General features: G+C 38.4%; 1 protein-coding gene across 14 annotated transcripts in view; it reads right to left on the bottom strand.

Moving 5' to 3' along the window:
• Positions 1-17,336, bottom strand: part of EPS15L1 (epidermal growth factor receptor pathway substrate 15 like 1) — a 47,233-nt gene extending 29,897 nt beyond the window's left edge. For 3 of the 14 annotated variants that reach the window (XR_005933695.1, XR_005933694.1, XM_030033000.2), the window contains exons 1-15: positions 17,217-17,332; positions 11,992-12,033; positions 11,674-11,763; positions 11,283-11,330; positions 10,490-10,585; positions 9,802-9,864; positions 8,744-8,869; positions 6,259-6,318; positions 5,689-5,925; positions 4,938-5,095; positions 4,298-4,454; positions 3,558-3,620; positions 1,894-1,979; positions 1,417-1,489; positions 718-885 (exon numbers count right to left, since the gene is read on the bottom strand). Coding sequence is in view for 12 of the 14 variants with exons in the window: in XM_030033000.2 (XP_029888860.1) it covers positions 718-885; positions 1,417-1,489; positions 1,894-1,979; positions 3,558-3,620; positions 4,298-4,454; positions 4,938-5,095; positions 5,689-5,925; positions 6,259-6,318; positions 8,744-8,869; positions 9,802-9,864; positions 10,490-10,585; positions 11,283-11,330; positions 11,674-11,763; positions 11,992-12,033; positions 17,217-17,246 (1,497 nt within the window). In the remaining 2 variants the exon portion in view is untranslated. Of the gene's footprint in view, positions 1-717; positions 886-1,416; positions 1,490-1,893; positions 1,980-3,557; positions 3,621-4,297; positions 4,455-4,937; positions 5,096-5,688; positions 5,926-6,258; positions 6,319-8,743; positions 8,870-9,801; positions 9,865-10,489; positions 10,586-11,282; positions 11,331-11,673; positions 11,764-11,991; positions 12,034-17,216 lie in introns of those variants that run through there. The other 11 variants (XM_030033010.2, XM_041127891.1, XM_030033004.2 and 8 more) reach the window with 9 other exon arrangements.
• Positions 17,337-17,344: the final 8 nt, after the last annotated feature.

Raw genomic sequence — 17,344 nt, 5'->3', positions numbered from 1 at the left:
TAATATGAAGAACTGCATACTACTTATTATGTTACACAAAATCCTTGATAAAAAAGCACATAGGACATTCAATAAAACCAAGAAATATTACTATTTTAAATTACAGAAATACCACATTAACTATTAAGGCAATTAAAAGGTGTTTCTTAGATGGTTACCTTGTAGTTTTCAGAATTTGGCTCTTTTTCCATTCAAACATTTACCAAGTATTATAAAGTTGACTTTTAACTCTGATAAGAGTTAAAATTACACAGTTGCATATGATTCTCCTTATATGCTTTCTTACATGAGCTTATACACTAAGTTTCTACATTAAGATAGCATGCTAGCTACATTGGCAATTGTATCCCCTGAAAACCCACTTTTAACTCAGAATACTGATGAGGTTCACAGTGATCAAATGTTGATGACTGTCTCATGGGTCAGTAATAATGCTTCTCAACCACCCTATTAGGTTGAATAAATGTTTCATACATTCACAGAACAATAACAATTTACGTAGAAAGGGACCCTTGGAGATCATCTGATTCAACCCCCCATTTCCAACCATTATGAAAGATATTTAGGTTCGCAAAATCCTTTCTTGGACCTCTGTATTTGTGTGCAAATTGCTATTTATGGTAAAAATGAAAAACAAAGCAAGCTTATTCATTAAATATATAGAATTTCCTTCAACAAAAGACACAATACTCTTGAGCATGTCCAGAATTAACGTACACTCACCACCTGTGTTTCTTCCTGGCATTTCTGCCTTACATCATTCAGCATATCTTTCAGTTTGGCTTTCTGCTGGTCCATTTCATCCAGGCGGTCTTGGGCATCTTGCTTCTGAGCCTCTAGCTCTTGCAAGTTACTTGTCTCCCTATCTAAATCATTTTGTAGTTCCTGAGGAAAATTCCACAGTTTGTAACTTACATTTAGCTGTTATCTTACAGGAATGGTCAACCACAGACAAACAGGCTAGCAAAATCCAAAACATTTTCTATGTCATATAGGCTATTCCTTGCATGTGTACGTTTTGTTTCTGCAGGAACTTGTATGAGACCTCAGGAAACAAATCAGTGCCCACAAGATGGAAAGAGACTGTGACACAGAGCACATATCATTGAGCTGTCCTGATTTCAAACCCAATATCTTTGAACAATGTTTTCCTAAATTACAGTGTTAGTCAAGCACCAACAAAAAAAGACATTTCAAACTGTTCACATATCATCATCTACTTATATTAACCAGCATCAGAAGAAAACACTTCTGATGGAGAACAGGAAAATAAAGATCTTTCTGTAAGCTAGAGGAAAATCCCATGAAAGGAGGAAGGGTTTGCCCAGAAGCAACATAAGGAAAGACAGAACGCTTAATTCCCCCTATATTATTTCAGATTAAAATGAAAACTGATATGATAAATAGAGTTTTTACCTGAACTTCATTGGTTTTCTGTCTGATTGATTCTTCCTTTTCCCTAATGTCTTGCTCTAGCGAGTATTTTTCTCTGTAAAATAAACAAGCATGCAGATTCATGAATAGTTAAATAATACAACATACACATGCGTGCATGCAAAAATCAATTAAATATTATTCTGGAAACACCACACAGGCAAAAATGCCAGCCCATATCCTGATATATTCTTTAAAGGAGTAAAGGTGTATACCTATCAATTGTTCTTTGAAAAATACTATCTGTTCCATAATAAATCTTCTGAAGTCACCTGGTAGAACCCAGGCTGGCTTTATGTAATTGGCTAAGTGTAGGGTATCAGTGGGAGATTGCCACCAACTTCAGTGACAAGTAATGATAAACTGACTAAAAGAAAACAAAAGTAACAGACACATCAGTACTATGTTCTTAATTGGTTCTCCTACTCCAAGATTTTCTTAATAGTCCACAATTGTTACCTCTGCAGCTGTGCAATTTCTTGACTAATATCATCCAGTTCCTTCACGCCTGTAAATTCTCCTGATCCAACAGAACTTGAACTATCCTGTTAAGAACGAAATAGTCTATTAAAATGCGAAGTCGTAACAGAAGACCTTCCTTTACAAAGGCTGAGGACAAAGGTGGGACACAATCCTCAATATACGCATTTGCAAAATTCTATGGAAGACATCAAATTATTACGCAAAAACCACTGAGCGTGCCACACAATTCTACCTGTGAGACAGGAGAATTTTCTCTATGCCCATTTACCAGATGGGATAGTCAAAATAAACAGCAGTTAAAGGACATGCACAATGTCAACAAATAAACTGCAGGCAATGGTAGAATTCAAATTCAAAAACTAAAAACCCAGCTCTGCTACTGTCAATAGCAAAGCTTCCAGGGAACTTAACAAAATCATATTGTAATTTCAGTCTTCTTGAGCCCTGCCACAAATTAATGCCAAGTTCTGCAATTATACCCGATTTCCTGCAGGTCATTTCTACAGCCATTCAGGCATAGATCAAGGAAGATGCAGAGGGTATCCCTTTTCTTTTAGACAAGAAAATTGTCATTAGAAATTATGGAGAAAGGATCTCAGTGTTTGATAGAAAATTTGTCATTATTATAAAAAGGATTGCTAGTCCTTTGAAAAAAATCACTGCAACTGAGCAAAACCTGCAACACTTAAACTCACTGCTAGTATGACAAAATCAGGAGACCTACCATTTTTAAATAGCATTTTAAAAAAAAGACAGTACAGTTTGCTTGCTTTGCTCACTTTGAGATTACCATGATAACCACAGAAAGTTTGGCTTTATTCAGTATAAAAAAAAAAGCCCAAGAACCCAACCAACAAATCACAAACAGATAGCATAGTAAAATGTGACATTTTTTGCAGAAACAATAGTGAATATACAGTTTCAGTAAGTTAATTAAGTCCTCACTTTTGGGTGAGCATTCCTTTCGTTAATATGCCATTAAGTAATCATAAATAACAATCCAGACTAATTCTTCAAGCTAGCAAATCAAAAGCTTCTAATATCCCTTTTATATTTTCAGACCAGATACAGATTTGCCGAGACACCTGTACTGTATGCTGTACAGGATCATAATAAGGTGTTACCCAGTATGATTATGAAATGAGTTAAAACGAGCTGCTGCATTGGTTAGGCTAACACAGTTCATTGTTCCACATGAACAGAAAACTAATCTGCTATGTTCACAGTAGCATACAGTTTATTTCATGTTACATTCAGCTAAAACCACAGCAGATGAGAAAAAAAGATATAATGAACTGAAAATAATGGGAAGCTTAAAGCTCTCACACTACGGTGTATTTATTGCCCACAGCTTCAGAGAACTAGTACACAAGTAACTTTAACATGCCAACACCGAGTTGCCTGTCAAAAAACTTCTTGACAGATCAATGTGTCTCAAATTGTTGAAGGAAGCAATATTACCAGGTCAACAGCCAATACTGGTAACTTCACACTACTGTGACATTATCATCATGCCAAGAGCAAGTGTCACAGAACAAGAGCAAAGAGACAGGAGAAGGGGTAGAAATAAAAACTTCTTTAAAGTTACAAGTAGCGTACATAAACAAATTTGCATTCTTTTGGACATTACAATTACTCACACGACGCATTTCTGTTAGTGCTGAGATCTCAGTTCCTACAGGGGTCAAGTAACCTGACAGAGTCTATAGAAAAAGGATATAGGAAAAACCTTAAAAGGACCAGAGCAACAGCAACAAAATATATTTAGAGGCTCAAAAGCTTTCTGGTTAGGGAAAGTAAAAAAAAGTAAAGGAAAATACTATGTAATTTATGGAAAGCGTTCAGTAAAAGATTAGATGCTCCAGTAAAATGGTATTAGCAGTGATGGATATATGACTATGGACTGTCATGCTACAAGGGACGAATCAACCACCAATTCCTAGAAACTAGGAAGTCATCACTCTTCATTTAGCCATTAAAAAATTTTACATTTTCATGGGAGGAATTTGGTACTGATCACAGTCAGGGACAGGCTACTAGACCAGCTTTTAACAGTTGCTTTCAACAGTTCCCTGAAGTTAAAAAAACCCCTTCTCTATAACAAAGGAGTATTTTTCATGCTACACTTTTCTCAAAGCTATTATTCCCTTATTTATGGACTAGTCTACTGCATTTTTCTTCATTTACTGTCTTGCGTTGTTACAAATTGACGTGTATTTTCAAATCTTAAAAGAATTTTGTAAGAGGAGGTAAGAAAAAAAAATATTGGCAATTCTTTACCGTAATATTAAAAAAAAAAATTTTACAAAATTAATACTCAAAGCCCATTACTTTCAAAGCACATAAGCTCAGTATTATCTACAAATAATCAATGACTTACCTGTATGGGAGTGTTCCTCTCTGTGGGAGGGATCATATCTGGGGACAACACTTGTGGAGGATCAATCCCTTTACTGACCTTCTGTTGAATGAGATACATTGCTAGTGCAAACTGATCTTTGCTTAGCTTTCCCATCTGTCTTGTGTCTGCCAAAGCCCTGGTAAAAAATAGATCATACTAATAAACAAGAAAAGCTTATTTCTCCTCTGCCAAGAAGCCTGAAACACACATATACATGTAATTTCCTTTTGGATTCAGCCTCATCAGAGCTTGCTTATTCTAGTGAAAGAGTTCCATAAACAGAGCAGTATTTTATTAGACATATTTAACTGGATAGAATAACATTACTCTGAGAAAATATTTAGAGCACGAGAACTTCAAAGAACAATCACAATTCACCAACTGACCTATACCCCTCTCCCAGAAAAGCAAAGTGAGTTTTTATTTCTCCCTTGTTTTTCCATATAGCCCACATAGAGTAGTACAGCAACAGGACAGGTAAAAGAGGTTGGGTTTGGTGGGGTTTTGGTTTTTTTGTTTTATTTTGCTTTGTTTTAATGTTAGGATCACAATTCTGGCTGGGTAATCTGACTTCCCAGATCAGCAAGTTACAAAAATACAGCTACTAGAGAATTCTTACCATATATGTGCTAGGAGATTCTGAGACAGACCTGAATGCATAAAAATGTCCTTTACTTCTTGGCCACTCACAAAACCATCCATGTCTGTGTCTGTTTTTAAGAAAATTTCATCGTATCGCACTTTTTCAGACATTGGTACTACCCAATTCACAGATGGCTGTAAAACAAAGTTTTATATTTCAAAAGAAGATAAACAGTCTTTATCAACACACTGAGTATATATGACATTATTCAGTCAGATGTGCTGAACATCTTGCACAATCAAGTCTGGTAAATAGGTACTTCCCCTTTTCCCATTAATGTTTTAGCTTAATATTTTTTATCTGAATTATCAATACTGATAAACTGCTATTCATCAGTTGAAAAGCATTCATTCTTTCAAAATATGGACCCAACTAGGCATATTAAGTCCTGCTAATAACATGGGAGCTTTAGAAGGTAGATTAATGATTTCTTTGGTATTAAAGCGGATACATGAATAAAACCTTTCTATGGTTTCACTTTCTAGGAAAAGTGAAAATTCCCTGTAAGATTTGCTATCTCATGGTCACTCTGACTAAAATTCACCTGCTCTTCTTCCGTTCTTCCGTGTCTAACCCTTCTCATTTCATTCCCTCCAGCCAAATCACCCAACAACAAACACATTTTCAGAAAAGTGCTCACATGAGGCAGAAATCAAAAAGCAGTTTTATTTTTTTCCTGCAGTTTACTGATGCCAGAAAGAAAAAAAGAAGAAAAAAAGATTTGTACCTGTGTTTGTTTGATGCTGTGCTTGGGAGACAAACTCCCTGTGCTGTTCAGACTGTTGACACTACCATGAGATGGGGTAGAACGGAGGCTATCTTTTGGTGGAGGACTTGCAGGGAGAACAGGAACTGCACCAGGAAAGACAGGCGTCTTCTTTCTTTTAGAAGGTGGTATGAGAGAAGGGGGTAATAGTGAAGGAACTGGCTCTTTCTCAAGAGCTCTATAAACCAAATGCATTGCCTGCAAAGGCAAAAAGGTCAGATAACATTAACAATTAGAAGAAAAAGTAACAAGATTTTCCAGTGTCAGTCATTTACATATCAGTAAAACAAAGACAGTAAGATTAGAGACGTAAACCAGAGCAGATAATTTTGAATGTAATTCCAAAAAGTTTAATCTTGATGACACAGGCAAGAGTCAGTAGGATTTGAGAAAGATCATTTAATAGCTCCATGTGAACAATTTAGATTAGAAAAGTCAACTGTAGCAGAGAAAGCTGAAAAGCTCTTGAGAAAAAAATGAGCGATTTGCTTTAGCAGACACACTGTGAACTGAGAATTTAAAGCAACCTACCACAGCAAATTCATCCTTGTCCAGGTGACCATCTTTATCAATATCACTGAGATCCCAGACCTACAGCAATTATGACAAAAACAATGACTTAGAGAACAAGTTATATCTTGTGCTGTTGATGTTAATTGTCATCATATTAAGCATGCTCTCTAAAGAGTCCTAATAGATTTTTGTGAAGATCATATTAGTTATATTAGACCTAGTGCCCTGGTTTTGGCTGGGATAGAGTTGATTTTCTTCCTAGTAGCTGGTACAGTATTGAGTTTTGGATTTAGTATGAGAATCATGTTGCTAACACACTGATGTTTTCAGTTGCTACTAAGGAATGTTTATACTAAGTCAAGGATTTTTCAAGCTTCTCATGTCCAGCCAGCAAGAAGGCTGGAGGGGCACAAGAAGTTGGGAGGGGACACGGCCGGGACAGCTGACCCAAACTGGCCAAAGGGATATTCCATACCATGCGACGTCATGCCCAGTATATAAACTGGGGGGAGTTGGCTGGGAGGGGTGACTGCTGCTCAGGAACTGACTGGGCGTCGGTCGGTGAGTGGTGAGCAATTGCATTGTGCAACACTTGTTTTGTATATTCTAATTCTTTTATTATTATTGTAATTTTATTATTATCATCATTATTATTATTTTCTTCCTCTTCTGTCCTATTCAACTGTCTTTATCTCAACCCATAAGTTGGGGGGAGCGAGCGAGCAGCTGCATAGCGCTTAGTTGCTGCCTGGGGTTAAACCATGACACCTAGCTAAACATTCTCTGATGAAACAGACTGGATTAGAGTTTTCTGGCAATGTGAACATACACTGGTTCTAACAAATTCTGGATGCAACACAGGCAGGTTTTTCATCTTTCTATATTGCAGTTAAGGAGTCATCAAGCTGACTAAAAACATCCAGAGGTGGCTTTCAGAATTGTCCAGAGGGTGTGGGCTAGCAGATTTCCCAAATTTGTCTCTTATAAGAAAGTTAAAATATTTTAGAAAAGTCAATACATTTCCAATTTTCATTCCATTCTTAAATTTCTAGTTTTCATTTTTAGTCAAAAAAATATGTCCACCCTCCAGAATTTTCTACAGGACAGAATTTAAGCATCTATCAACTTTAGGTCATTATTAGGTCAAGTACAGTCAATAAAATTTGCAGATTTACAAGGATACAAAACTTTGTGTACTCTAATACTCAGCCATTATCTAGCACTGTTTAATCATCAATAGGACTTGGAGACAGTAGAGTGGACAGAAAACTAGGACTGAGGCTCAGTCATCTGAACTCTATACTCCCAGCTCTATCACTGGACCTCTGTACAAATTTAAGCTAGTTGAGTACTCCTTTGCCCATTTCCTCAGTCCCCTATCTCGTCCACAAACTTTTCTGGAACAGGAAAAAGCTTCCTGAATTTCTATCGTGACAATAACAAGATAAAATACAAAGCCTTTCAAGACTGAGTACTTCACAATATTCAAGTACAGAATTAAAACAAGTCATACTTAGATGTTGTAGATAATACAAAGAGGCAGTTCTTCCTGAAGAGATGAAAGTATGTAACGCACATACAGCTCTTACACAAAATGTATTCATTCTCAGTCATATCAATATGCAAAACATTAAAGAATATGTATTTTAAATGGAAGCAGAAAAATACTTTGAGGTTTGCTTCCCTTGCAAATATGCAATGGATGCACTAAACTCAGATCATCAAATCATAGAACAGTTTGGGTTGGAAAGGACCTTAAAGATCACCTAGTTCCAACCCCTCCTGCTATGGGCAGGGACACCTTCCACTAGACCACGTTGCTCAAACCACCATCCAACCTGGCCTTGAACACTTCCAGGCATGGGGCATCCACAACTTCTCTGGGCAACCTGTTCCAGTGTCCCACCACCCTTATTGTAAAGAATTTCTTCTTGTATCTAATCTAAATCTACCCTCTTTCATTTTAAATCCATTACCCCTCGTCCTATCACTAGACTCCCTACGTTCCCTGATAGAGTCCCTCCCCATCTTTCCTGTAGGCCCCCTTTAAGTACTGGAGGAATCAAAAGTATTTATAAATATACATGAAAAAAATACTTGACAATTTGACAGCTACAATAAACTAGGACGTTTTAAAGTGTTCTCTTGTACAAACAGTGGATAGATTTAATGGTATGTCTAACTACTTGTATTTGGAAAAATGACAAAACAGTGGAATACAATGTTATAAAAGCTATTATGGTTTAAGAGAGCTTTTTTCTGTTTTTAAATAACCAAAGTCAAAACTTCCAGCTCTTAAAATGAATACAGAGATAATGAAGCCAATCTACTCCAGGGTCCAAATTACTACTATTACTCTCATTTCTAAGTGGAAGACTTCAGTGCACTCGATGTTAAAACTCAGCCAAAACCTGGTCTATGTTGATACATTACATTTAAATATTTAACACTGCAACTACAAGAAGCTAAATAGAGAATAGCTAAATCTAAACAGCATACTTACCCTTCCTAGGATATCAAGAGGTAGCTTTGAATTCATCAGTACTGGTTTTACTTTGTCTCCTGAAAGTAAACCATTTACTGGCAAAAGGCTTTCAAAAATACCATCAAACTTTGCTTTTTCTTCCACCTAGTTGGTAAGAAATAGCCTGAATAAGTAAAAAAGTGTGCCTGTGTGAGTGTTGAAAATGAGATCTTGCAAGAAATTAAGACTGGTCAGTAATGTATTCATTCTAGATTTCCAAGCTTTCTTGCAAGTGCTACCATGCTGTATTTAAATGTAAACCCCATGGAGCTAGATTTAGGAGCTCAATTTCAAAGCTAAGGTTATGATAGCCAAGAAATTTTAACATGCAGCATACAAGATGTGTTTCTGTAGTGTTCTAAAAGGACAGTGCATTCCGATTAAAACACTGCTGATCAGATTTTAAGCAAACTTTGACAAACTCTGTAGAACTAAAAACTATTCTTCCCAAATAATTTGCATCCCACTTAAAAGTACAACATGCAAGTACAAAAAAAACAAAACAAAAAAAAAATCAGCATTAGAAGTTATTTCATTAAATTTCTACCTTTTCAAAAATGTTTGCAATTGAAAATTAACTAAATACAAATATCCCATGTATGTATCAAAAGTTACTTTTTCCCAATTATATATGTAGCATGTATCACAGAATACTAATTAGAACATATGAAGTCAAGCTTTAAATTGATACTTCAGGATGGATTTGGTGAAATGCTTTGCTGTTCTCAGTGGGGTTCCTTTACACAAACATGAAAGTGCCTACTACTAGGATCCTGGAAGAAATCCAGGCAGAAGATTAAAATTCATTGTGTCTTAAAAACATCACACCAGGGGTTGTCAAAGGCTTGTTTAATACTTATTTCAAATATAAAACTGCAGCTCAATATTCTCTATTGTGCACAAGTCTGTCATCAGAAACGGAGGACTTCTGAAATGGGAAATATATCTGACAGAAAATTCTCTCACTGGGAAAATTACAGACAAGGAAAATATTTACTTTTAAAGAATGGATGGAATGTGTTGTCTTTTACACTTACCCTAACAGCCCAGTGAGTCTCTGTTGAAGGTGGTGTGATCAGCAAAGGACTGCTAGTGTCATGCTAAAAATTAAAGAATTTTTTATTTATATATATATATATATATATATATAAAAATACACACACTTCTGTTTCTAATTCTTACTAATTGCTTTAAGAGATGGTTATAGACATGAAGCTTAACTACACTGATAAAAAGAAAAAAGGCTGCACATGTACCCAAATAAAAAAAAAAAAGTCATACTGATTTATACTATTACAGTACTTTGATAAGGACATTAGGTGCATTAGGCACCCAAACACAGAACTAAGACAAGCTAAAGGAGGTTCCACAGCAGCTACTGCAGGCAAAGCTGCAGTCATGCCCTTTGCTACACACTCCTGTCGACCTAGTCCAAAAATAATCTTTTTTTCTTTTTTTCCGCCCATAAATTTAGCAGTTAGCCACATCAGCTTCGTGAACAAGCTGACCTTAGTTAAACTTGCATCAGTTTTGCAGTCCAGGAAGGGACTGGTACATATTACTCAGGAAGACAGGACTACGGCAGCCATTACTGCAGTTGTCTTAAGGAACAGTTTTGACAGCAGCCTGAAGTCTCAAAACCATGACATTTATGAAACAGAAGATTATTCCAGTGTTCTGACTGAAGCCTTAGTTCATACATACATTTAGGTATATATTACTTACAAATTTAGGAGGTGGCACAGTCAAGTTCAGACTGCTCAGGTTAACATCATGGCCGTTCTGTGCACATGCTACGAGGCGCAACGCGACATAGAAACCCTACAAACAATAGTGTTTTCTATTAAAAAAAAGCAACCAGTCTAAATCAGTCTTCAAGAACCCATTTATGATTTTTACTAACACTGTACATGTGCAACTCAGTAACGTATGGAACCAACAGAGCTATAGCCCCATTCAGTTAACTGCATAGTGGCAACTACCTCACTGCTTTTAAAGATGATTCAGGAAAAACTCTGCAATAACATGGACAAAGAGCAAAAAACTTCTAAGCTAGTTTTTAAGGACTCTCCCAAAATTAAGTAAATTTCACCAATTTTTCTTAAAAATTAATACTGTTTTTAAAAAATTTCTCCATATCTACAAGTAACTTGGTATTTGATATTCCAAGCCACTTTTAGTAATGCTAGTTATATTTTCTCATGCAAAAAAGACTTCTAAAATAAATCTTAAAATCATAGTTTGTATTTGTGAAAGACTCAATGACTCTGTATCTCTATATCACACACACTGATTATTTACAAAACAAAAGAGATAGAAAATTAGATCCAAACTTCTCCAGCAGCCTCACCAAGTAATATACTTGGATGTGAGCAGTGCTAGGATAAAACCTCATCTTGTAAACGAAAACTTTAAAAAACAAAAGCTAAGGATAACTACTATTGATATCAGAGTTTTCTTGAAACGATGCTTATCTGTAGAAGGTAAACTAAGAGGTGTACAGGCACATTTCATTTACCTGTTTATCCAAGTATCCTTTACCCTCCGGGTCAGCCAAATCCCATATCTGTGGAGATACAAAAAAGCCATTGTGATTTTAAAATAAAACTTAACTCAGCTCAACAGTTCATATTGTATGCCTTGAACTTCCAAGTTATGACACACAATGTTATTTAATTCTCAAGTTAATAACAAAAATGTTACAGAAAAGACAATTTTTCCTTTTAGATTCCTACGAAACTTGGAACAATACCTTGGAGCTATTACCAATCTGTGGTTAACCTAACCTGGTTCTATGGATCTGATTTGCATTCCACCAAATTCCTTTTTGCAAACCCCTTCTCTCAATGTTAGCCGCACTTAAGCAAGCGTACAAACAATTACTGCATTATCTAATTCCTTCAACTTACTTTTCCAAGGATAATATCAGAGAGACCAGATTTTTTAAGAAACAGTGCAGCTTCACTTGCCCCAACTCTCCCCGTATATGCTGGATCTACCTGAAAGATAAAAATTCACATTCAGTTGAAGCATGTCTGTCATGAAAGCAGAGGTAAGAAATGAAACCCCTCTTGTCTTAGGTCAAAAGGAGTTATACAAGCACGCATTACCACTCAGCAGAGAGAATTCACAGAAGTTTAGCACTGCAATGGGGAAAGGAAAGAGAGGGACATCTTAGGGCAGAGGAAAATGCACTTTATTTTTTGAATTCTTTTTTAACAACCTACCTGTTTGTAGTAAGTTTCATATAATGGATTCCCAGTAGAAAACTGAAAAACAAGAGAGATGTTAAGAACACAAAGAATGAACTGCAATCACAGATAGCACACCTTCAGGGACTGACAGAAAAAAAAGCATATAGTACTTTGTGTATTACTTCTATCGAAAATATAAAACGGTATGTTAATTTGCTGTGTTCCAAATTGGATACTTGAAGTCTAAGAGTGGATAACAGAGATCCCTCAAAACTTGCAGCCAACAGACTATTGTCACCTCTTAAAACTTCTTACTCACCAGCATTTATACTTAAACTCACACTTTTAATTAACAACACTATATGGTAATATAGTTACCATTACCTTTATATGGTAATAAAGGTTTTGTAGAACAGCTTTGAACTATTTGCCAAGGTATTTCAGATCACAGTTTGAGAACTACTGATATCAAAGGCAGAGTTTTCAACATAACACTGATTTGACTACCTCCTGCATTGTATATATACTTATGGAATAATTTCAGCAGACAATTATATACACAGACACAGGGCCCTAGTATCAAAATATGCCTGTGTTTATGCATTTTCAGGACTAAGATCTTACATTGAAACAGAGTAAAAAAAAAAAACAAAAACCCAAGAATGGTTAATTAACAAAGATCACAATTCCCTGACAATGTTGTTTGAGGATTTTGACTTGGTGTTATCACTGCATTACACAAAAGCAGCAGACACAAAGGTAGGCCAGGCCTTTTAGGAATACTAAACAAGCAGATTCCTCCTCCCTCTTACTAACATTCCAAGCAAATGGGAACTGAAATGCCAAAGGAGGCAGAAGCCCCAACACCCATCTTCTCAGTTGCCTTCTCAGTTGCCTCGTACAATTGCCACACAGGTTCTAGCCACAAGCAGGTTATACCTCCACACCATTGTCCAGCCTCAATGCCAAGAGCAAAAATATTACGATCCAGTATCAAGCAAGTCACCCCTTAGAGCAGTCAAAGGCCTTAAAAAACAAGGAACAAAACAACCCAATAAACACAGCTTAATGACTGAGACGCAGAGAAGTCAAAACATCCCAAAGCCTGCCTGGGGCAACTGCTCTCCACCTACAGGACACAAGTCAGAGATCTGACGAATGATTATTTTGCACTAACTCTGATCACTGGTATATCCCCTCCCAAATGCTACCTTCTTCCTTGTCATCCACATGGATTTCAAGATGTTCTGCCTACAGTGAGGGGAAGGGAGACAGAAACATGATGGAAAAAAACAGACAGATGAAGAGCATGAAATTTTGTTTTACACAAAGAGAATCTTTCTGTAGAGTTTACAATAAACATGCCAAATCTTAATTTAAGGAGATATCCAAAATAACTAAACCCTATTAATCAAAAGCAAGTGAACACTGAGCTCTTCCAAGATCAATTGTTCTACTTGGTTAGAAAGATCATTCATTTTCGGAAGTGTTTCCTTAACATTTTAAAGGTATTTCATTTATGTCCATCAACAAAACAAGCCACTGCATTCTCCACCTGTACACTCTAGAAGCTCTTGCTCTTCCAGAAGCTGGACAGTCATTCAGAAGAAAGCTACAAGCATAACTCATAAATCTGACTCATCTTTTTGCTGGCTTGTAAATGATCAGCATAGATAAGCACTATGTTCCTGTCTAAAGTAGGAAACACATCATTCAGAGAAAAGGTGGAAGTAGGCAATAGTCTGTCCAACTCTGAATAAAATCTAGTATGTTTTAGCCAACTATCACCCAACTATACGACTCTCGTTTATCAGATGGCTCAGAGAAGCTAGCCAAAGACCAGCTACGAGCTCCTCTAATTTGGCGAGTATCCTAGAGCACGCAGAGACTGGATTCATACCAAGATACAAAGCAAACCGCTCCAGCAGCAGTATTGAATGATCTCATCCCATCACCAGACATTCTTGACATCCTCATTTGATATTGTCAGCCATGACATACAGCTGAGTTACCTGACAGAGGTGGCAAGAATCCAGGGTAATGTGCTTAAATGCTGTCAAGTTTCTTCTACGGCAATATATGCATCCAAGTGCTACTGGAAAGCACTTTACCACTCGATTCCCTACTTGTAGAATTTTACAAAGATTAAGCCTCTCTGACCGATTTACCTAAATGACTGCATCTCTGTGATGAAACACACCAGACAAAATGGGATCAAGTGATAAAAATAGCACAGCTGCCTCCCTACCCATCACCACATATGACTACATCACTATCATTCAAGAGAATTCTGTAATTTGATGACATCTGCTGATGAAGAACCTACACAAGACAGTGTCAATGTCAGCAATCAGAGAAAAGAATTTTGGAAAGTTTGCAGTTGAGTGGTCAAAGGATATAACCTGTTATACAGCGGTTCAGTTTGACTTAGAGTTTAACAACGCTCTGGTTTCTGTGCCTACTCCATATTCCCCAAAACGTCATCTATGACCAGCACTTCACACCGTCTCCCAAACAGACGCTTCAGAACCCTTGTGCCTTGTTGTTCGACCTCTAAGTTGATTTCCTGTACAAATTTGAAGTTCAAGCCTTGAACTTGCACTCTCACAGCAGATCTGGTACACCGCATTTGTGGTACGCAGTACGCGCACGTGCCTAAGTCTCCATGTCCCTTAACGCAGGTCTGGGAAAAAGGCAGGCTTAAGCTGCTGCCACCAGAACAAGTAATAAAGCCAGTTCCTAGCAGCCCTCTTTCCGGAGGTCATCTCAGGGCCACAAAGAACTTTGGATAAGATGAATTATTTTCCTTGATGTTCTCCCGTTTCACAATTTTTTTTCAGCCACTCTTGTCACATCCGATGACGGATGAAAATAGGTACTGTGAAAGGGGAAAAAACCAGTGTGTCCCACAAAAATGAGAGCCAAAAGAAGGTCACTGCTACCCCAGAAAGATTACCTTTGCCCTTATTCTACTTGCCGAGTATCCTGAGTTGTCTCAGAAATCTGAGCTACAAAATCATCTGTGCTGTCCCCAAATCTCTAACATAACTCTCCATGACCTCCAGAGGCTGTAGGTTGAACATGCGTGGCACAGTGGAAAGACCACTGATAAGGTGATCAAATATTCAAGAAAATAAAATTATCAAAGGTAAATAAATCCAGTTTCAGTTGTTGTTTAACTCCAAGAACTGATTTTACATGCTTGCTCTTCAACTGTTTTTAGGCATAGTCGGTTGAAACAAAGACAGCTAAAATGTTAAATAATTTGCATACTGTTAGACATGTAAATTCTCTTTCATAAAAGCATCATAAAAACATAACTTCATAGAACAATAGAACCATAATAAAATTCATTTATGAGAACAAATATGGTTAAACACTTTCACATGCTTGAATTAACCATATTGTTTATAGCTCCCAATATGTTATCAATATTCTTATTTTATATCTTTCTAAGTGAACATGCTTCAACATTACAGCACCTGTAACTTCTCCCATTCCTTTTAACATCATTTCTGGCATTTATTATAACTAGCACATATCTCTGTAGTAATCACGAAATTGAGGTTATTAAAAGAGAAAGTTTATTAATTTCCAGAAAAAAAAAAAATCTGTTTACTGCCCTGATTATAGGTAGATTACCCTTGACAGTTCAATATAGAAAAAAAAATTTGAAAACTGGAATGCTTCCAGTGAATTAGTTGGAAAATAATACATCAAAGTAACTGTTATGTTCACAGAATGTTGCCCTTTTTCCCTCAAGGTAATATATTAAGTTATACAAAAGAAAACACCATTGATGCCAGTCTCTCAAGTATCAAATAGAATTTAAAAAACAAACTCTTTCAAGTCCAGAGTTTATTTTACATGTATATTTTGCACCACATTACTGAACTTGAAAACTTTTGGTAACAGTTTGTATGTGCATGGATGTTTTCAGATGTTTCTGAACGTGTTCATTTAATTAAACAGGTGTTAATCAGGACTCCTACTGCTATTCAAAAGCTAAAAAGCAGTGCACTCTCTTAATGAGACACACAGCAAACTACCAATTACCCAAGTATGACATAACTCCACTGAAAGATAAATTTTCAGAGTATCACAGATAAAGGTCCATTATTAAAAAGAAATGGATACATTTAAATAATTTGAACTACCAATACGTGTTGTTCTGAATTCCTGGCTGGCCTAGCCACAGTGTAGAAAATAGTTTTAAATTCAAGTCATTGGGGAGTGGTGGGGTGGCGTTGCTTTTCTTTTGTTTTAAAGGAAATAAGTAAACTGACTATCCTCACAAGAGTATGGAAAAGAATAAACAGCGGTCACACTGTTCAGGTTTAAATTATTTGGGTGAGAAATGCATCAAAAAAAACTTGTAACAACAACAATGATCCACCCAAGGACCCCAAACATTAAACCAGAGCTCGAAAAGGCACGCCACCCTCCCTGTGGGAGAGGTTCAGGGTCTTCCCTGCAGAATCCTCACTCTCCTGCTGAGGGGTGAAATCCTCCTCATTCCTACGTACTGAGTCCTTTTACCGGTGTACCCGCGCCTATGGCTACGCTACTCACGCACCTCCCAAATATTAAGCACAGTCATGACACCCCAACAGCCGAAGGCGGCTTTAACCCCGTGTTACAAAGAAAAAAAACAAGGTGACGTGACCCAAGTCAGAGAGTCTCGAGCAGACAACGAGCCCCATCTCTCCCTGCAGCCCAGCCCCCGACCCTCAGACCCCCGGCACCGCATTAACCCCCGCAGCTCAGAGCCCGGAGCTGCAGCTCGGGGAGGGAAAGAATTCAGAAAGCCTCGGTGTTCCCTTCCCCCGGGGGACAGCCCTTGGGGCCTCCGTGAGGGGAGGGAGCCAGCGCCTTTTGTGCCCCCACAGAAACGGCCGGAGCCCGCCCAGGGGAGGCTCAGCCCCGGCCCGACGGCGGGGGACAAGCCGGGGGCTGCTGGTCCCCTCGTCCCCACCCGGGGCCTGTTTCCCGCCGCGCGCCGACCCTCTCCCCTCCGCGGGCCGAGCCACCCCCCGACCGCGGGGAGAGGCAGGGCCTGTGCCCCAGCGCCGACCCGGCCCCGGATGCACCCGCCTGCGGGAGGAGGAGGAGGAGGAGGAGGAGGAGAAGGGGGGGACCCGCACCGGGAAGGGCCCGCTCCCCCTTCCCCGATCGGCGCTCAACCACCGGCGCCAAATGGCCGCCCCCCACCCCCCAACTAGGGTCCGGCCGCCGGGCCGGGCTGGGCCGGTTATTACCTGCTGGCTGAGGGGGATGAGCGCCGCCATCTTCCTCCCGTGATTCGGGCAGCGGCCGGGGCGGGGGGAAAGGCGGAGCGAGCGGCGGCGGCGGGAGACCGCCCGGCCGCGCCTGGCACCGCGGGGCC

The sequence above is a fragment of the Aquila chrysaetos genome, chromosome 12 (assembly GCF_900496995.4).
Source record: "Aquila chrysaetos chrysaetos chromosome 12, bAquChr1.4, whole genome shotgun sequence".
NCBI lineage: Eukaryota > Metazoa > Chordata > Aves > Accipitriformes > Accipitridae > Aquila > Aquila chrysaetos.
Note: the sequence above shows the minus strand (reverse complement) of the source record. Positions and strands in the feature narration are given on the sequence as shown.